Here is an 18904-nt window from a genome sequence, read left to right as displayed (position 1 = left end):
ATTGGTTAAAATTTCAAACTCTAAAAATGTTGCAGTGTTTTCATTAGAAGCCCTTGTTCTGTTTTACCAAAAAATTACTCCTATTGATTTAGCACAGCAGTGACTGCAGGTAGATACAAGTGAGTGTTTGTCATGCAGACAGTTTTAGGGAAATGGATGCTAACAGTATATAAAACAGAAAGATTTGAAAAATTATTCCTAAAAATACGCTTGTTTGCGAAACTTTATATGAAAGAACCACGATACTAAGCATTCATATCTACATCAATGACAGGAAGAAAGTAACGAAAAGATCTTAAAATTATCTCAAAAGTCTCCTTAGAGATGTCTGTCAAAATAACCCTATAGAAATGCCCTTAAATTACATTCCATTCTAGGAGCACCTGGGTGGCTCAGTCGGTTAAGCATCTGACTCTTGATTTGGGCTCAGGTCATGATCTCACAGTTAGTGGGTTTGAGCCCTGCATCGGGGTCTGTGCTGACAGTGCAGAACCTGCTTGGGATCCTCTCTGTCCCATCCTCTCTGCCCACCCCCTCAAATAAGTGAGCACGTAAATAAATAAATAAATAAATAATAAATAAATAACATTTCATTCTTGCGCAACTTAGCACATGCACACTTGAGTCAACTGTCTTGATTCATACCCTGCCTCTGCCTCTTACTAAGTGAGTAGGGGTGGGTCCCTTAACTTCTCTGGGTGTTTACTTTCTTTATCTGTAAAATGAGATGACGATAATGATACTCATGGTCATGGTGTGAGAATTAAGTGAGTTAGTACATTTAAATTACTTACAACAGTGTCTGGCACATAATAAGCTCTCAGACATATTAACTATCATTGTTATTTTGATTTGTTGCTGTGAAAACAGGACAGGAATAGAAAATAGGAATGTTGTGCAGTGTGCTCTGGTGCCATGCAATAATAAATCAAATGCTGTAGTAGCCCTGCCCTGTTTAATTGTAGTATAAGCAGTAACATACGCTGACATATCACTTAGAGTCAATTAAATATGGTCATTTATACAAGAAAGTGGGTACTGACCTTTTGATAAGAAATCTAAGCATCATTATAAAACATTAAGCCTTGTGGAGAAAAAATGAGAGCTGATTTATGTCACTTAAAGTTGATAGTACTGCTTCCAAATTCAACAGTACAGGTAAGGAGCAGTGTTTCTCATTCTAGTTTATTGTGACATGTGCTCAAGTTACAGAGAACTAAAATGGTTTATGTGTGCTCCTTTTACAAATTCATATTTGAATGCTGATCTTGTGTAGTAAATTTTGTGTACTTAAGATTTTTAATTTGACCTAAAGTAGTTTAATCTGCAGAATCATTTAGAGCCCGTTACAAAATCCAGTGTTTAAATCATATGCTTGAAATTCTGCTAAGATGTATGAAACTCCATTTATCTTTGAATGTTGGAATGAAAGTGTGATATCCTCCGAATTGCAGGGTAGGACACAATGAGGTCATAGGAGTGTGTAGAACAGGACTGGACGCTGAGGGTCTTGGGCGAGACCACTGGAATGAAATGCTGGCCTATCACCGAAAACCAATAACACATTGGCACCCCTTGCTGGAGGTATGCTGTGATTCCCCGACATCTCTCTCTCTCTCTCTCTCTCTCTCTCTCTCTCTCTCTCTCTTTTAATCTCTTTTGCTTAAATATTATTTATCTGCCAACATTTGTCTGAAATTTTATATATTCATCTATTTTTTTAAACAGAGACTGCTCTTACTTCTGTCCCACATATTCTATCATCCAGTATTCAGAGTTTTGTGTGCCTTGTTGTATTTTAGAAACCACTAAACTTTCTGCGTTTGATATTCCTTTGGACAGTAAGCTCATGAAAATTGCAAGACTGTCATTATCTTTACATAGCCTGGAAACTTCTATCAATGAGTAATAGAGCAAGCAAATTTATTGCTAACTGGAAACCGAATTTTGCTGCTTCTCTTTTGTGACAACAGCCACCTCACCTAAACATCCCAAGAATCCTTAAATAGAAGTACTATCTTCTAATACATCTGTGTAAAGGGACAGGTATATCTCCCAATACTCTGGTCAGGAAGTGAAAGTGCTCACAAGTATTTAGAATGTTGAGACATCAGCATGCCTGAGTTCAAAGCCTGGCTCTGCTTTTTGACTGTCTATTAGAGAACTTTGGACATGTCACTGTAACCTCTCTACATTTCTGCTGTTACTCTGTAACAGTAGTAAACTCAAAGAGTAAAACTAAATAAAATGCCAAATAGTAAGTGCTTAGCAGTCTGACATAATGTTAGCTCTGATTACAACTAACATTAATAGTTATATTAACCAGAAGTATCAATACCAGTTTCTATCAGGATTTTTAGGCTTTAAGTTACTTGTCAGTACTTGATACACTGAATGTTGCTAGATGAAATGACTTTCTTTCTCAAAGATGATTGCTGGAGCCTCTTGAAGAGTCACAAAGTAAGTTTTTTATGCGACCTGAGAGATAATGCAGGTTGACAAAACGTTGTGTGGTAGATGATGGAATTTATGCAATTTGATAAAAATAGTTATGACAGCCACATAGTAAATGAAAAATACTCTGCCCTATGTTCACCAGTAAGATTCTGCTTCTTATCTGGCACTAAGCCCTGGGTTGAATGAGAAAGGCAGCACAGTGTAATTAACTAAATGTCAGAGGGTCCAGGTTCCTTTCATCTTAGTCACAAAACTGTGACCTTGGCTGTTACTCAGGACATTATAGGGAAAATCTGATGAACCCTATATGAACAGTGCATGTTCAGGCAACAGAAGTGAACTGTTATCATAGATATCTGCTTATATATATTAATGCTCTTAATCTTTACCTCATTTCATTTCATAAAAATCATAAAAGATACACATATACAAACAAAAATGCACATTCATGCAGCACTTTCCCTCAAAGTACAGACATGTGCATTCTAATTCAGCAAGTCTTGGGAAAGTTGTGTTTCATGTCAACAGTGTGTACTGTCTAAAGTATACTATACTTTTTATTATTTGATCACTATCCATTTTCCTGCTTCTCATCTTGTTTTTACTTAAAATTTGAAAAGTGAATATTAATTCTAAGAATCTAGACATGAAAGTAAAGTTTGCTGGGCAGAGAACCACACTGGAAAGTGATGTGGGTTCTAATCCTTGCTTCTCTGGCTGTCTAATCCTGAGCAAATCACTTATTCTATCTACAGCCGCATTCCTGCATATTTAATGAAAATAGAAATGCATGCCCCTCCAGACTTCACAAGAATTATGTAAGGAGAAAAGAGATAGTATGAGCAAAAACTTTTCACTAATAACAGGATAGGGTTTGTGTGACCCAAGGTATATTATAATTACTTGTAAGTGTTTAATAAGCAGCTCTACATTTATCTGGTGAAGGGGAGCTATGGAATAGGCATCTGTTTGTGTCTCAGGACATGTGAACACTTTTCAGTCATTGTAGGACATACAGGAAGAACAAGCTACAATCTGGGCATCAGAAGAAGATCCCTGATATTTTTCTAGCAGCTGAGTATCAGAGGACAAATGGGACTAAAGACTATGTAAATATACTTTCTCCAGCAAGTAGCTCCTTTTTTCCAACTCCTGCACCTACATTCATTGGTCAAACAGAACATATGGACTAGAGACCTAAGAACTGGCTGGATTTTGCATTTTGGGAAAGTGGTGAGTGTATAACTATGTCTTTTGTTGCCAGAGGAGGGATTAAAATAATAAAGGAACAATTACTCGAAAACAGGGTAAGTTGGCGGGACAGAGACTAAAGCATCATTTAGAAAATCTGGCTACTTCTACCTAAATAATCAAAAGTTTATCCTGTTGTAATTGAACTTTTTAAATACATGTAATATTTAAGAACCATGAGAAATTATTCTTCAACCCCCATGGCTCCCATTTGCCAAAGTCAGTCCCTGTTGTTTCATTAATGACCCTGATAAAAATCACCTCCTGCCTTAGAACAAGTGCAATGCGGTCTCTTGTGCCTTGAGCCTTCTTGCGCTTACCTAGCAAGTGTCCTCCACTATCACAAACCATTAATTATTTTGCAGTGAGAACATTCATAGAATGTGAAATGAATCTCTAGTCATGAATAATTGTGTGTACAGTGTTGGTCTGCATGCCATTTTGTACCATGCTGTGTCTACATCTCCGTGAGATGTCTGTGCCCCATCGTGCTGCCTGAGAAGGTGAGTTCTGGAGGGTGGGGGTATTTATGTATATCTTCTCCTCAGAGACTGCATATCATGGGTGAATATTCACTATTAAAAGGTAACAACAGGGGCACCCTGGTGGCTCAGTTGGTTGAGCATCTGATTCTTGGTTTCAGCTCAGGTCATGATCTCACAGTTCGTGGGTTTGAGCCTTGCATCAGGTTCTGTGCTGACAGTGCAGAGCCTGTTTGGGATTCTCTGTCTCCCTCTCTCTCTGGCCCCTCCCTGCTCATGCTTTCTCTCACTCAAAAAATAAATATACATTTTTTTAAGAGACAGCAACAACTACCCACTCTGTTATTTTTTTGCACTAGATCATGCATTATGAAATTATTGTCTTTCAGTTACCTGGCCGGGCAACCAGTTTTGATAGTCAAGGATCCTGTCCATCTCCCAAACCACCTTCCACACCATAATGCCTCCAGAATAAAGACCATTTTAATAAGGACCCAGGACCATGTGCTCATCAGATCAGAAAAAGAGTGGAAGGTTTGATTTCCTCATTTAAAATATATCCTGATAATGAACAAACTTGATGTACAATTTTTCATTTGCTTTTTTTTTTGTCCCTTCTTTAACTTTGGACATCTTAATATGTTTTACTTGAATACAAACAGTCCTTACTTTCATAAGGCATTTTATTCTTCATTTCATATACCTATTAGCACAAAGGTGTTTTAATAAGTTGCAATTCTTTGCATAAGAAATACATTCTTTTAGAAGAATCCATACTTATCTAAAATTAAATATAGTTTATGCTGCTATTGTATAAAGTAGCACATGTCACTTATGTATGGTTTTGATTTTGTTACAATGTTTATCTCTAGTCCCACAGATGGTTCCATATAGACTTTAATGGAAATTTTGAGCTTAAACAGCATTAAATCCTTAAACAATCAAATTAATGTTACTTATCTGATCATATATTCTTTCATTCTCAGAAAATTAGGTCCTTAGTGAGGTTTGGCTCAGCTAAACTCAAAACTTTGTCTCTCAAGCTCATTCTTTGAAGCATACACGTAAAGCTGTAATTTAAAGAACAATTTTGAATTAAACTTAAGGAGTAATATTTAGTAGCTGGAAAATGGAGGTTGAGCCATTTGGGCTACCATTTTATACTGTCTTAATGTTACAGTGGTTCAAACATCTGTTGAACTGTTTAACTGATATTTTCAAAATTCTAATAATCTTTATCTCAAATGTAGCGTTAGTATTCCTAAGTCAATAGAATGAGAAGTCATTTATTTTTTAAGTGTTTGTAAAGTTCTCAAGTACTGTGACCTGTATATTTTATGACATAAAGGTATTACACAGATCCTGTATTTCTGATAGAACATACTACACCAAAGGTACAATAAAATGTCTGTGCTTATTGTCAATTAGATTGTACATAGTAATGGTGACTTTTAAACCCAATCAGAAACTAATCACTAGAACTGGGTATTTTCCTAAAGAATGGATGACTTATTTTTCAGAAAATTCTATACATATACCATAAATAACATAACTTCCACATTTAATAGAAATAAAAATAATTCTAAAGGCCCAGACCCACAATCCTTTCATGAAAGGTATTTGCCTTCATAAGGATCAAGGATCAGGCCAGGAGTTGTAAAAACTATGCAAATGTTTTTACATGACAGAACTTTCTTTTAAATCAGGTCAACTTTTTATTGTCTCATTTCTGGACCCTATCTGAAGGTATCCATATTGAATGACCTCAACCGTATTTTTGAGATATATGCAATGGATAGTGCATATTTCAAAGCTATCTCAAGATAGGAGGTTAAAAGAACAAAAAAGGCAAGAAAAATCTGTATTTAGAATGTAAAAACACATTATCAGAATGAGAAAATTTTATCAGTAGTTATAAAATTTTGATTTTAGTAGAATCCCTTATTTCTACATGTTAAAAAAAAATTTAAGCTGTGAAATTTTGATCATGGCATCTCTCATCTGATGGCATTACTGTTAATTAAGATGTAAATATTTTACACATTAACATTTTAAAGGCAAACACAATTCCCTAAAACTTTTCAAAAATGCCTGTATCTTCCTAACAAAAGAAATTATTTCTAGCTAATATTAGCTGATAAAAAATAACAGAAGGAACTTGTTTGAAAATAATTGTCTACCTTATGAAGTTTAGAAGAACCATTTGCTATACACAGAATGACTGAAGATGATCCTTCAATTTTGGAAATCTTTGTTTCACTAGGAAATAAAAATTGTCAAATGGGAAGACAAGCGATACTCAATAAAATAACATTTTTGCTGACAGATGTTTTATTAGTAGATATAGCTGCAGCCTATAACTAATTAGCGACTGTATTTCCTTATATCTCCTATAATAATTATTTTCATCTGAAAACATATTTTAAAGGACTTTTTATGCATTCTTAGGAGCTCCTGCTTTTCTTTGCCTCCTATGGAGAAAAAGCCAATGCTTGTGATGAAAACAACACAAACCAGCCAAACAGGAGACTTTACTATGGGGATTATAGATAAAATCTGTTTTTAGGGTAGTTTTTAAAAACTGTTTCCTAGGGATTAGAATAAACCCATCATGCCAAGTATTTGTTAATCCTGTGAGACAGATGAAAAGAAACTTTACCACAGCTCATCTTTCATGCAACGCATGAGGGACGTTTACCCTCCTATTCATAAAGTGTGATCATTGAAAATAATACGTCTTGTTGCAAAAACATAATCCTACCACTTTCAACACAACACACCCTCATTCTACACAGCCACACACCGATTCAAACTGATCCTCCTTCTGCTTGTAATTGAAGATGGAATGTTTTGAATTTCAGTATTTAAAATTAACATTTTAATGACAACACTGACCCATTATGAAGTTGCAATTTGGGTATATAATGAACACCTAATTTCAGGGACTTATTCAGGGACTTGTCCAATATAAGTCTAGGAAAAGGGAGCAAGTGTTGATTCGTTTTGTAACACTGATTTTCTTTTTGGTTTTTAATTTAATTTATTTTATTTTATTTTATTTTATTTTATTTTATTTACTTGTGTATTTTACCTGATTCTCTAAATAATCAGGGGAATGAGGAAATTGAATATGAAAGAACATTAATGTTTGTGGAGTCTACAGTCTTCTCACCAAAATCTGAACGGACAATGCTTTTTACACTAGTTTCTTAATATTTTTCATGACAATTTTAATCTTCTTTGTAAGGCTAGCCCTGTTTCTGATACTTTGTTTTACATGTAAAAACTCATGATACGAATGCATTCACAGTTCAGTAAAAACTATCCTTACGACTATGTCAGGGAACTAGAGACGGAACGCAGAGCCAACCATCCACTTTCTCATGCAGTTTTGGCGAATGTGCGTGTGTTCTAGTTACTGCAGGGAGATCACAGTTGATCAAAACTGACTCAGGTTTTAGATAAAAGCAAATATATTTGAACCTATTTGGTTATGATACTTGTCATTTCCACCTTGTTTATTCTCCTATAATTTTTATTATTTTAAGATTTTGCAGACTCAATAAAGAACAATCTCGTAAGACTTTACCTTAATGATGAGTTCCTTTAAAAATGAAAAAAGCTAAACTTTCACTCCCTTCTCAACTTCTGCTGTCCATAAAACAAAATATAACTTATTTCAGAATGGGTTATCCAAAGAGCTGAAGGCTATTGCAAACAAAGGGATACAAAATCTTAACTTTGAACACATAGTCATTTCTTTACCTCTTTAAGGAGCACTTGATGTCATCTAAGTGCAGTACATATAGTTTCATGGAATGGCATTCCATTTTTGCCACCTTAATTGTGATTATTACCAGGTAACTTGACTACCTGAGAATTACGACAAAAAACAAAATAGACTTGATAAGGATTTCAGAAAGTCATTCAGCCTCCACTAAATCTAAAGACAATGTGGAGATCTGTTTTAGTCACAACTTGTTCTTACAGCAGCTCTGGTTATCCTCATGTACTTCAGTTGATCTAAACTTTCATAGATTTTAGGCTAAGAATTTATTGCTGCCAATAAGAGATGATGCAGAAGTATGCAAAGTAAAGTAATTTAAAGTTAAAATCTACATGGGACACCTGGGTGGCTCAGTCAGTTAAGCATCTGACTTCAGCTCAGGTCATGATCTCGTGGTTTGTGGGTTCAAGCCCCGTGTTGGGCTCTGTGCTGACAGCTCAGAGCCTGGTGCCTGCTTCGGATTCTTTGTCTCCCTCTCTTTCTGCCCTTCTCCCACTCCTCTGTCTCTCAAAAATAAATAAATGTTAAAAAAAAGTTTTAAGTTAAAATCTATGTAACTAAATGGTAGTTAAACACAGATGTTAAAGCACATGGAAATAAAGATTTTGAATGCAAAATCAAAATCTTCTTTGTACTTCTAACTTTTGGTGGAATACAAATCTAATACTGTCCAAAAAAATTCATGACACAGAATTTTAATAGTTCCTCAGTGACATGGCTCAGGATATGATTCATCTGAACCTACTAAGACCCATTCTTCAAAAGAAAATAGTGAGTTTATACTTTACATAGGAAACAGAGCTGATTAAACTAAATTCTGTTTCCAATGTATTACTTAGTGATGCTCTTTAACGTAAGAATTTTCTATTTCATTAAAATGCTTTTCCTATATTAACTCAATTTTATGTTAATTACAGTGAATAATAATTTAATAAAAGATGCATTGATAATACTTGTCATCCACCATTAACAGTTAACCAAAAAGATGTGTATTTGAACAGTGGCAGTAAAGTAATACTCAGCTCAAGTGTTTTCTCATCAGAGTAAAAAGGTGTTTTTTTCATTTTCACCCTGCTCATCATGAAGGTGGGTAACCACGGTTTGATTTGATGGCATGACAATACCATGGTATAGAAACTTCAAAAAGAAAGAACTAAATTAAGGACTGCAATGAGGCTTAAGTTATTGCATGCAAACATTTTGAATACCAGAAATGGTGTTTGAAAAAATAAGTAGGTGTTTAAGAGAAAAGATAGGCTTCTTTATGCTTGAGATGATTTAAATACACTCCTACAAGGAGGAATTGATTAGAGTAATTCTATTTTTATCTATATTGAAATACTGGAAATGACTAACTATTGATAGATCTATTGATAGATACAGTATCTATCTATTGATAGATACAGATGGCACTTGATGTGGAATTGTTTTCATCTCCAACTGACAATAATTGCTTCTAAGCTCACCTGGGTATAAGGACTCTCTCCGAAGAACAAACTATGCCTGATCTTATGAAAGCATAAAAAAATATGTCATTTTCTTTAGCAATTTTGTTGTGATTTACATCAACTGTGCACAGAATCCCTATTTACTGTACAGGGTGGTGGATTTCAATTATTCAACTTCATATTTTTGTTCCCTCAAAAACAATTTAATGGATAATGAGGCATATTATAAAAATGAATGAAAAATTCTTAGAAAAGTAAGTCTCAATGTTGGAAGGTTAATGCAGATTTTTGTTTTTGTTATATATTTCAAAAAAATTTTTTTTATTTTTTTTATTTTCCCAGTCCAAACATCAATACAGAGTTTGGCTATGATTTTGCTATAGAATAAAATTTGTGAACCAAAAACAACAGAACACTATAATCACTAAGGCTAGCTAAAGAGTCATTCTTTATAAAAATTGAATGATTTATTCTATTTGTATCTATATAGATCATTTTGTGGGTTTATTCTTTTCCTTAAAAAGACATTTTAAGCCTTCCACTTATTTTTTTAGATTTATATTCAAGTTAGTTAACATACAGTGTAGTCTTAGCTTCAGGGTAGAACCCAGTGGGGCACCTGGGTGGTTCAGTGGGTTAAGCATCCAACTTTGGCTCAGGTCATGATCTCGCAGTCTGGTCCGTGAGTTCAAGCCCTGCGTCAGGCTCTCTGCTGACAGCTCGGAGCCTGAAACCTGCTTTGGATTTTGTGTCTCCCTCTCTCTCTACCCCTCCCTCCCCCTCTCTCTCTCCCAAAAATAAATAAACATTAAAAAAAAGGTATTTAAAAAAAGGAGTAAAACTCAGCAATTCATCTCTTACCTAACACCCAATGCTCATCCCGAAAAGTACCATCCTTAAGGCCCGTCGCCCATTTAACCCACCCTCCCCACCCACCCCTTAAGCTGCCCATTTAAAAGACACAGGAATCTCCATTAGGAATAGCTTCATTAATTCTATCCCTATATAAGAAAGAAGCAGATAAACCAACTTTAATATACAACACATTTGCATTTATAGTTTTTTTATAAACAAAAAGTCCAACACAGTTCATGTCATTTGCATCAACTTTTTACTGACCCTTCCACCTGAGAGAAGTGATGGGGTTCATCTGCAAAATATGGGTAAGTTATGGAACACAGTGAGTGAGACTGTCTTTCAGAATGAAGAATTGAGAGGTCAAAATAGAAAAGAACCAACTCACATTTTAAATGTGATGATTCCACTAATGAATAGTCCAAGATATTTGCCAATTATTCTCAACTGCCAGAAAACATAATTTTTTTCAATGCACACATGATATTGAATAATTTAGATCCATCATATTTGATCTTTTTTTGGTATCTTTCAGTCATTGTTCATAAGGTGACTTTTTAACTGAAGTTTGTGATGTAATACGTAGCCATTGTTCAAATCAATATCTTTGACTTCTGCATTATAGAACAGAAATTTTAAAATCTTTTGAAATTCGTGTTTCGGGTTTTTGTACATGGTAACCAGCCAATTGTGAAACTTGACTGCATACAATTGTATTACTTAGAACAAATGTTTTGCAACCACCTTTAAAAGATGTTACACATTTCAGTATTTTTACAATGTCTTCTTTAGAATGTGTGAATATTTGTCAGGTTCAGATGAATTATGTAACAATGAAACCTCAAGCTGTTATGAAGTGTACAGTTTATGATTACTTTTGTAAAAGAAAATGGAAAAGTACTTGAAATATAATTTTACTGTTTCCTATGTATTTTGAAAAATAAATAAAGTGATTATAAATTATTTTTGTTTGTCCTCAAAGAAAATACCTTTTTCAGATTTCATTGTGAGACCTTTCCTTTGATAAAATTTTCTTTAGCAGTCATTATTTTTGGCACTCCAAAGAAAGCAGTGTAATTTATTTATCAATAATTCACTAACTCAAGCAACTGAATATACCTTAAAAATCTCAATACACACAAATTTTTCTTTCACAAAACTAGTAATGTACGGTCCTAGATTATTTCCATTGAGGAGTAAGGAAATAATCATTACCTGAGTGTTAAAGAGGTAAATACTAACACATATTAGCTACGTTTGTTTCACATGCAAAAAAAAAAAAAAAAATCCCCATAAATAGAAAGTGATCTAGCTGCTGGAGTATACCCATTATTTTGTTCATTTGTTCATTTTGTTTTTCCTCAGATTTTCAAAGATATTTTCATAAGGAACAACATAGGTGTTGCATCTAGTTTTAGGTGGTCAACAGAGCACTTGACTCAAAAGGAAATCATGATCAATGATAAACTGGATGTTCTATACTAGAATCATTGTTCAAAAAAAGAACCAGCTCATAAGAAGCAGCAAGTAAATCAATCTATGCCTCTGGATAGAATGTAGGATAAAGAGTTAGTGATGTGGCCTGTCTGGCCTTGCTTAAGTTTCTACACCCAAAAGTGTGTGGAGCCCAAATGAAATCTAAGTTGCTTCTGAAAAGAACAAATGGCTTTTTCTTTGTTAGTATTTCCAAATATCTCCCCAACAAATGTTTAGATTTCTATTCACATTGATTTAAAATTTAATTTCCACTAACAATATACGATAGTTTCTAAGTACTCTAGTCAGTACTTGTGGTGTTATTAGAATCTTTGCCAATTTTTTTTTAATCTTTGCCAATTTGAACATGACAAAAATGATATCTCTTCAATGTTTTCTTATTTCTTTTTTTTCTAGTGGTATTGATCACTTTTCATAGGTAGTATTTGAAAATCTGGATTTCATTAAGATTTTCCCCATACTCTTCCTTATTGATTTTCAGATATTGTTATCCCGTTTTTAAAAATTTTAATTTTATTTATTTGTGAGAGAGAGAGAGGGTATGAGTGAGCAAGGGGAAGAGAGAGAGGGAGAGAGAATCCCACGCAGGCTCTGCACTGTCAGCGTGGAGCCAGAAGAGGGGCTGGAGCTCACCCAATGCGAGGCTCAAACTCATGAACCATGACATCGTGACCCGAGCCGAAGTCAGACACTTAACTGACTGAGCCACCCAGGTGGCTATTATCCCTATTATCCCATTTTTTTAAATGCAGACAAATTTTTCATTTGATCACATCTTAAACATACCTCCATTCTGCTAACCACAAGGTATAATAATTAGGTTATAATCAGAAAAGCAATTTATATAATATATATGATTAAAAATAATACACATTAAAAAATATATGTGAGAAACATAAAGCAAAGTGCAATCAAAAGCTATCCTCTCTGAAAAGCATGAGTTGTTATTTGACAATTTGGGCTGTCACCACCTGTGTATCTGAAAGAATTTAAAAGCATTCAATTCATTAATAAGCAATTAAAAATTCATTTATGTGCTAGATTTGAGCAGTTTTGATTCTATCCACTCTCAGAAAATATACAACAGGACTATATACCCATCAATATCTACAGAGAATAAAGCCAAAAATCTGAACAGTAACCACAAATAGGACACCTGACAGTTTCTGGTTTTTTAACCCACTTTTCCTCCAAATGGAAAAATCACCAAAAGTTCCAAATAGGAGTATAAATTATGTGAACAGAATCAGTTCCCACTGTGAATGCACTTAGTGAATCTAATTGTCAGCTTGTATGCACTTTCATGAGCAATTTTTTTTTTTTTAATTTCAGGACAAATATGACAGAAAATTTTATCCTAAATGGGAAGCTATGCCTGAGTGAGCGGCAGGAAATCAAACCAGAAAGTAAAGGAACTAATACATAAAAATCATACCGAGAACACAAAACACAAACAAGCCACCCAATTGCACAGCTCCTGAGGGCATTGATCATACCGTAGTCTATGGAAGTGGTGCCTCTAGGAGTACAAAAATCTAACCAACTCAGTGAACAACAATGGAGAAGCAGTGCTAAAAGCTATAGAGTTACTTCAACCAGAAACTGTAATTGAAAGCGAGGGTCAAGGATTAAGAGAGAGTTTTTTGGTTTTGTCTTGTTTTAAATTGGGCATATTGCCTAAAACATACAGCTCATGTATGACGCACCAAGCAGTGTACTCTATCTTAGCCCCAATCTACACAAAATCCCTATGAAGTATTACTGTGACCATTTTTGAATGGAGAAATTGAGGTTCACATCAATTATGTAGACATACATACATTGAATGGTAGAGCTACAGCTATGAACACATGGTTAAATCATTCCGAAGTCTGGGCTTTTATTTTCTATGTGTCATGAAATATAAAAAGTAACATTTATGCAAATTAAAAAATGTTTAACATACGCTGTTTCTTTTCTTTCTTTTTTTTTTTTTTCACTTATGCTGTTTCTTGATCATTACCACAAGGCGTGTGGGTTTTATCACTCCCATTTTACAGAGATGGTGACTGATTGAGAGAGGTTAAATGAAAGCTCAAGTTCACATAGTAGGTGGTGGGACTGGGCCACAAATCTAGGTCTTTCGCCCTCAAACTTCATGCACAATTTATTACCTGATGCTTTTTCAGCAGAGCACAACACTAAACATGCTATGAAACAAAAGAGTACTTATTGGGTTTTTGCCTCTGTAGATAAATCACCAAGATGAAAGATGTATAAACTTCATTGACTTTTACTTTACTCATCTATAAACTGAGATGAGTTGTGTCTGTCCGATCTACCAATTAGTTAATGTATGTGTCATTTTTATAATACGTAAACCACTATGCAAACAGTAGGTACTAGTTTTTGTCACCAGTACCATTCCTATCATTAATGCCTAATACCTATGGATTGGACAAATATTTCTAAGAGCCATAAGCTGGGTGTATGCGCAGATCAGGTTGCTAAAAAGGAGGGAGTAGATACCAAATTGATCCTGACCTTGCAAAAAAGGGCAAAGAAGGTAAGAGAAGGAGCATGATACATAGGCTCATGTCCTAGAGTCTTGCTATTCTTATCTCATTTCTAAATTATTTTTCCATTGCCACTATTTTAGTTCAGGCCATGAAACCTGTTATTTGAATTCTGCAAATCTTGCTAATTGGTTTAAAAACTTTCAGATTCTCACCAAACCATTCTCTACTACCCACTGCTATTAGGTCCACCTCTAGAAAACGCAACTCTGTACATCCCATATCCTTACACAAAACCTTAAATGAATCTTAAAGGGGAAAAGAATGGTTTCGGAACAACTAGAAATTCATTTTAAAAAGAATAATTTGAAAACCTACTTCATATCCTACATAAAAAGTAATTTCAGACATGTCACACCTAATTGTAAACCTTAAGCCTATACAGCTTCTGAAAGACCAAGCAGGATATCTTTATGACCTTGGGGTAGGCACCCCTGGCTAAGACTTTCCAGTTTCTTAGAAATAGCCCAAGGCAATTAGAGAAAATCTTAAAATGGAAAGATTTAAATTTCCTCCAAATTGATCTAAAGCAACTCAAAGTTTCAAAGCCAGTCTAATCAGAACCCAAATGAGTTTTTTTTTTTAATTTTGTTTTAATAGAACATGATGAGGTGATTCCTAAATGTGTATAGAAAAGTAAAGGTCTATGAACAGCCAGACTGCTGAAATAGAAGAAGGAAGAGGAAGAGGTGAGACTTACTCTGAAAATATCATGGCTTATTCTGAAGCTATAGTGATTAAAGCAGTGTGACACTAGTGCAAGGCTAGACAAATAAACAAAACAAATGGAGCAAAAACTTGTCAAACAGATATGGAAATTAGATGTGTGACAGAGAGGACATACTAGATCGTGGAAAAATGGAACTATTTATTAATAATTGCACTTGGAAGAATGGTTATTCATAGGGAAAAATACAGTCCACATACTAAATTCAACTTCCAGTAGCATTAAATGTCAAAAACTTTCAAAATTCTATTGTAGAGTATAAATTTTTTAGAGACAGAGAATGACAGAGCATAAAATATGCTTGGTATTTTTTAAAAGACCAATGAATTCTATTACATCAAATAATTCAGCACCAAAAACAAAAGCAACAAAAGACTAAACAAGTAGGACTACACTAACTAAAAGCTTCTGCACAGCAAGAGAAGCCATCAACAGGGGCGCCTGGGTGGCTCAGTCGGTTAAAGTGTCCGACTTCGGCTCAGGTCATGATCTCGAAGTCCGTGAGTTCAAGCCCCGCGTCGGGCTCTGTGCTGACAGCTCAGAGCCTGGAGCCTGTTTCAGATTCTGTGTCTCCCTCTCTCTCTGCCCCTCCCCTGTTCATGCTCTGTCTCTCTCTGTCTCAAAAAGAAATAAACGTTAAAAAAAAAAAAATTAAAAAAAAAAAAAAAAAAGAAGCCATCAACAAAATGAAAAGGCAACCTACTGAATGGGAGAAAATATTTGCAGATCATAAATCTAATAAGGGGTTCATACCCAAAATATATAAAGAATTCATCTGACTCAATAGCAGTAAAGCCAGTCAACCCAATTAATTGGTAAACAACCCAATTAAAAAATGGGCAGATGAACTGAACAGACATTTTTCCAAAGAGGACATCAAAATAACCAATAGGTACCTGAAAAGATGGTCAACATCACTAATCATCAGGGAATTGCAAATCAAAACCATAATGAGATATCACCTCACATTGTTAGAATGGCTATTATAAAAAGATAAGAATTAACAGGTATTGGTAAGCATATGGAGAAAAGGGAACTCTCCAGCACCATTGGTGGGAATGTAAATTGGCACAGCAACTATGGAAAACAGTGTGGAGTTTCCTCAAAAATTAAAAATAGAATTACCATATGATCCAGCATTTGCATTTCTGGGAATTTATCCAAACAAAAGGAAAACACTAACTTGCAAAGGTATCTGTACCCACCTCCTGCCATGTTCATTTCAGCATTATTTACAATAGCCAAGATATGAAAACAACCTAAATGTCTGTCATCAACAGATGAATGGATAAAGAACATGTAAAATATATATGCAATGGAATAGTACTCAGTCATTAAAAAAATGAAAACTTCCCATTTATAACAACATGAATGGACCTTGAGGGCATTATGTGAAGTGAAATAAGTCAGACAGAGCAAGACAAATACCATATGATCTCATTATATGTGGAATCTTATATATATACATATATATCATTAAGCATATTGTATCATTATACACACACACACACACACACACACACACACACACACACACTAAGTTCATAGATACAGAGAAGAGATGGGTGGCTGCCAGAGGCGATGGGATGAGGGTAGGGAAGGTGAAATTGTTGAATAAAGGCAAAAGGTACAAACTTCTAGTTATAAAATAAATAAATCATGAGAATGTAATGTACAACATAGCAACTATAATTAATAATATCGTATTGAGTATTTGAAAGTTCTTAAGAGAGTAGATCTTAAAAGTTTTCATCACAAGAACAAAACATGCTGTAACAATGTATGGTGAAAGATGTTAACCAGACGTATTGTGATGATTATCTTACAAATATCAAGTCATTATGTTGCACACCTAAAACTAATATAATGTATGTCAATTATACCTCAAAACTTAAATAACTTGTCATCATCAAAAACAAAAAAACAAAAAAACAAAAAAACAACTTCCAGAAGTGAAAAGGAAGCTCAAATTGGGGATACGATATTTATAACACATATGACTAGCAAACGGTTAGCAGCAAGTTATATTTTAAAAAATCTTGGGGTGCCTGGATGGCTCAGTCGCTTAAGCGGCCGACTTCGGCTCAGGTCATGATCTCGTGGTTTGTGAGTTCGAACCCCGCGTCGGGCTCTGTGCTGACAGCTCAGAGCCTGGAGCCTGTTTCAGATTCTGTGTCTCCCTCTCTCTGCCCCTCCCCCGTTCATGCTCTGTCTCTCTCTGTCTCAAAAATAAATAAACGTTAAAAAAAAAATGTTTATAAAAAAAATCTTAAATCAATAAGAGCTTAAATAATCTAATTTAAACTGGGCAGAAACATGAAAACCATGAAAGGTGTTTTAATGAGGAATAAATGCATATGGGCAATGAACGTATAAAAAGATCCTCCACCTTATTAGTCAAGGAAATACAAATCAAACCTGTAATGAGATAGTGATATATAGTATTAATTGACAAACTCACAAAGTCTAACAACACCAACTGTGAAGAGGTGGTGACTAATGGGATTCCTAATATATTTCTGATAGGAGACTAATAGTAAGAAAACTGTTTGGAAATATCTATGAAACACCTACCTACCAAGGATGGAGCAATCCCACCCTTGAGTATACACCCAGAGAAACCTTCCTTCATGTGCATTTAGTAAATAGGACAAGAATCTTTATAGAAACACTGTACAAAACAGGGGTCATAAAAGCAGGAAATGACCCACATGCCTATAGAAAGGGTGCTAGATAAAGAAAGTATGGCATATTCAACAACAAATTATGACATATCAGTGAAATAACTGAATTATTTCTACCTACAACATGGATAAATTTTAGTAATAAAACACTGACTAAAAACACTAAGCCTCTGAAGAATTTACATATACAATATTATATATATTTTTAATCTCTAAAGTATATTGTATCATTACAAAGAGAAACTATGCACAAACTAACTTAGAGCAATAGAATAAAAACTGATAATTGAATAAGAATATACTATATACCAATGGCATAGAATTTAGAGTTTAGAAATGAGCCCTCATATTTATGATCAGCCAATTTTTGACAATTTTGCCAAAATAATTCAAAGAGAAAACAACAGTTTTCTTAACAAATAGTGCTGGGACAATTTGATATCCACATCCAAACAAAGTTGGGCCCCTCCGTCATGCAATATACAAAAACTAACTCAAAGTGGACCAAATACCTACATGTAAGAGCAAAAATGATAAAATTCTTAAAAGAAAACATAGACATAAATTTCTATGACCTTGGAATTAGCAACAGTTTCTCAAGTGTGAAAACAAAAGCACTAGCAATTAAAGAAATAAGTAAATTGAACTTGATCAAGATTAAAAACTTTTATGCTTCAAAGGATACCATCAAGAAAGTGAAAAGACAGACTACTGAATGGGAGAAAATATATGCAACTTATATATCTTATAAAAGCCTTGTGTGTCTAGATATATAAAGAACTCTTATAACTCAATAATAAAAAGATAAAGAACTCAATTTTAAAATGGGCAAGGGACCTTAAAAGAATTTCTCCAAAAAGATATACATATGGCTAATAAGCACTGAAAAAGAGGTTCAGCATCATCAGTTATCAGGGAAATGGAAATCAAAACCACAATGAGAGACCACTGCACACCCATTAAAATGTCTCTAGCTTAAAGTTTATTTATTTATTTTGAGAGAAAAAGAGTGTGAACAGAGAGAGAGAGAGAGAGCATGCGCGAGTAGGGGGAGGGGCAGAGAGAGAGGGAGAGAGAGAATCTCATAAACTGTGAGATCCTGACCTGAGTCAAAATCAAAAGTCGAACACTTAACCAACTGAACCACCCAGGTGCCCCTAA

General features: G+C 34.6%; 1 protein-coding gene across 1 annotated transcript in view; it reads left to right on the top strand.

The window, feature by feature from the left end:
* Positions 1-5614, top strand: part of SYT10 (synaptotagmin 10) — a 66238-nt gene extending 60624 nt beyond the window's left edge. Inside the window, exons 6-7 of the mRNA XM_049625272.1 lie at positions 1455-1584; positions 4580-5614. Coding sequence (XP_049481229.1) covers positions 1455-1584; positions 4580-4651 — 202 coding nt within the window. The 3' untranslated portion in view covers positions 4652-5614. The remainder of the gene's footprint in view (positions 1-1454; positions 1585-4579) is intronic.
* The last annotated feature ends 13290 nt before the right edge of the window (positions 5615-18904 follow it).

This window comes from Panthera uncia, chromosome B4, assembly GCF_023721935.1.
Source record: "Panthera uncia isolate 11264 chromosome B4, Puncia_PCG_1.0, whole genome shotgun sequence".
Lineage (NCBI taxonomy): Eukaryota > Metazoa > Chordata > Mammalia > Carnivora > Felidae > Panthera > Panthera uncia.
The sequence above is the reverse complement of the archived record's forward strand: the minus strand, read 5'-3'. Positions and strand labels throughout refer to the sequence as shown.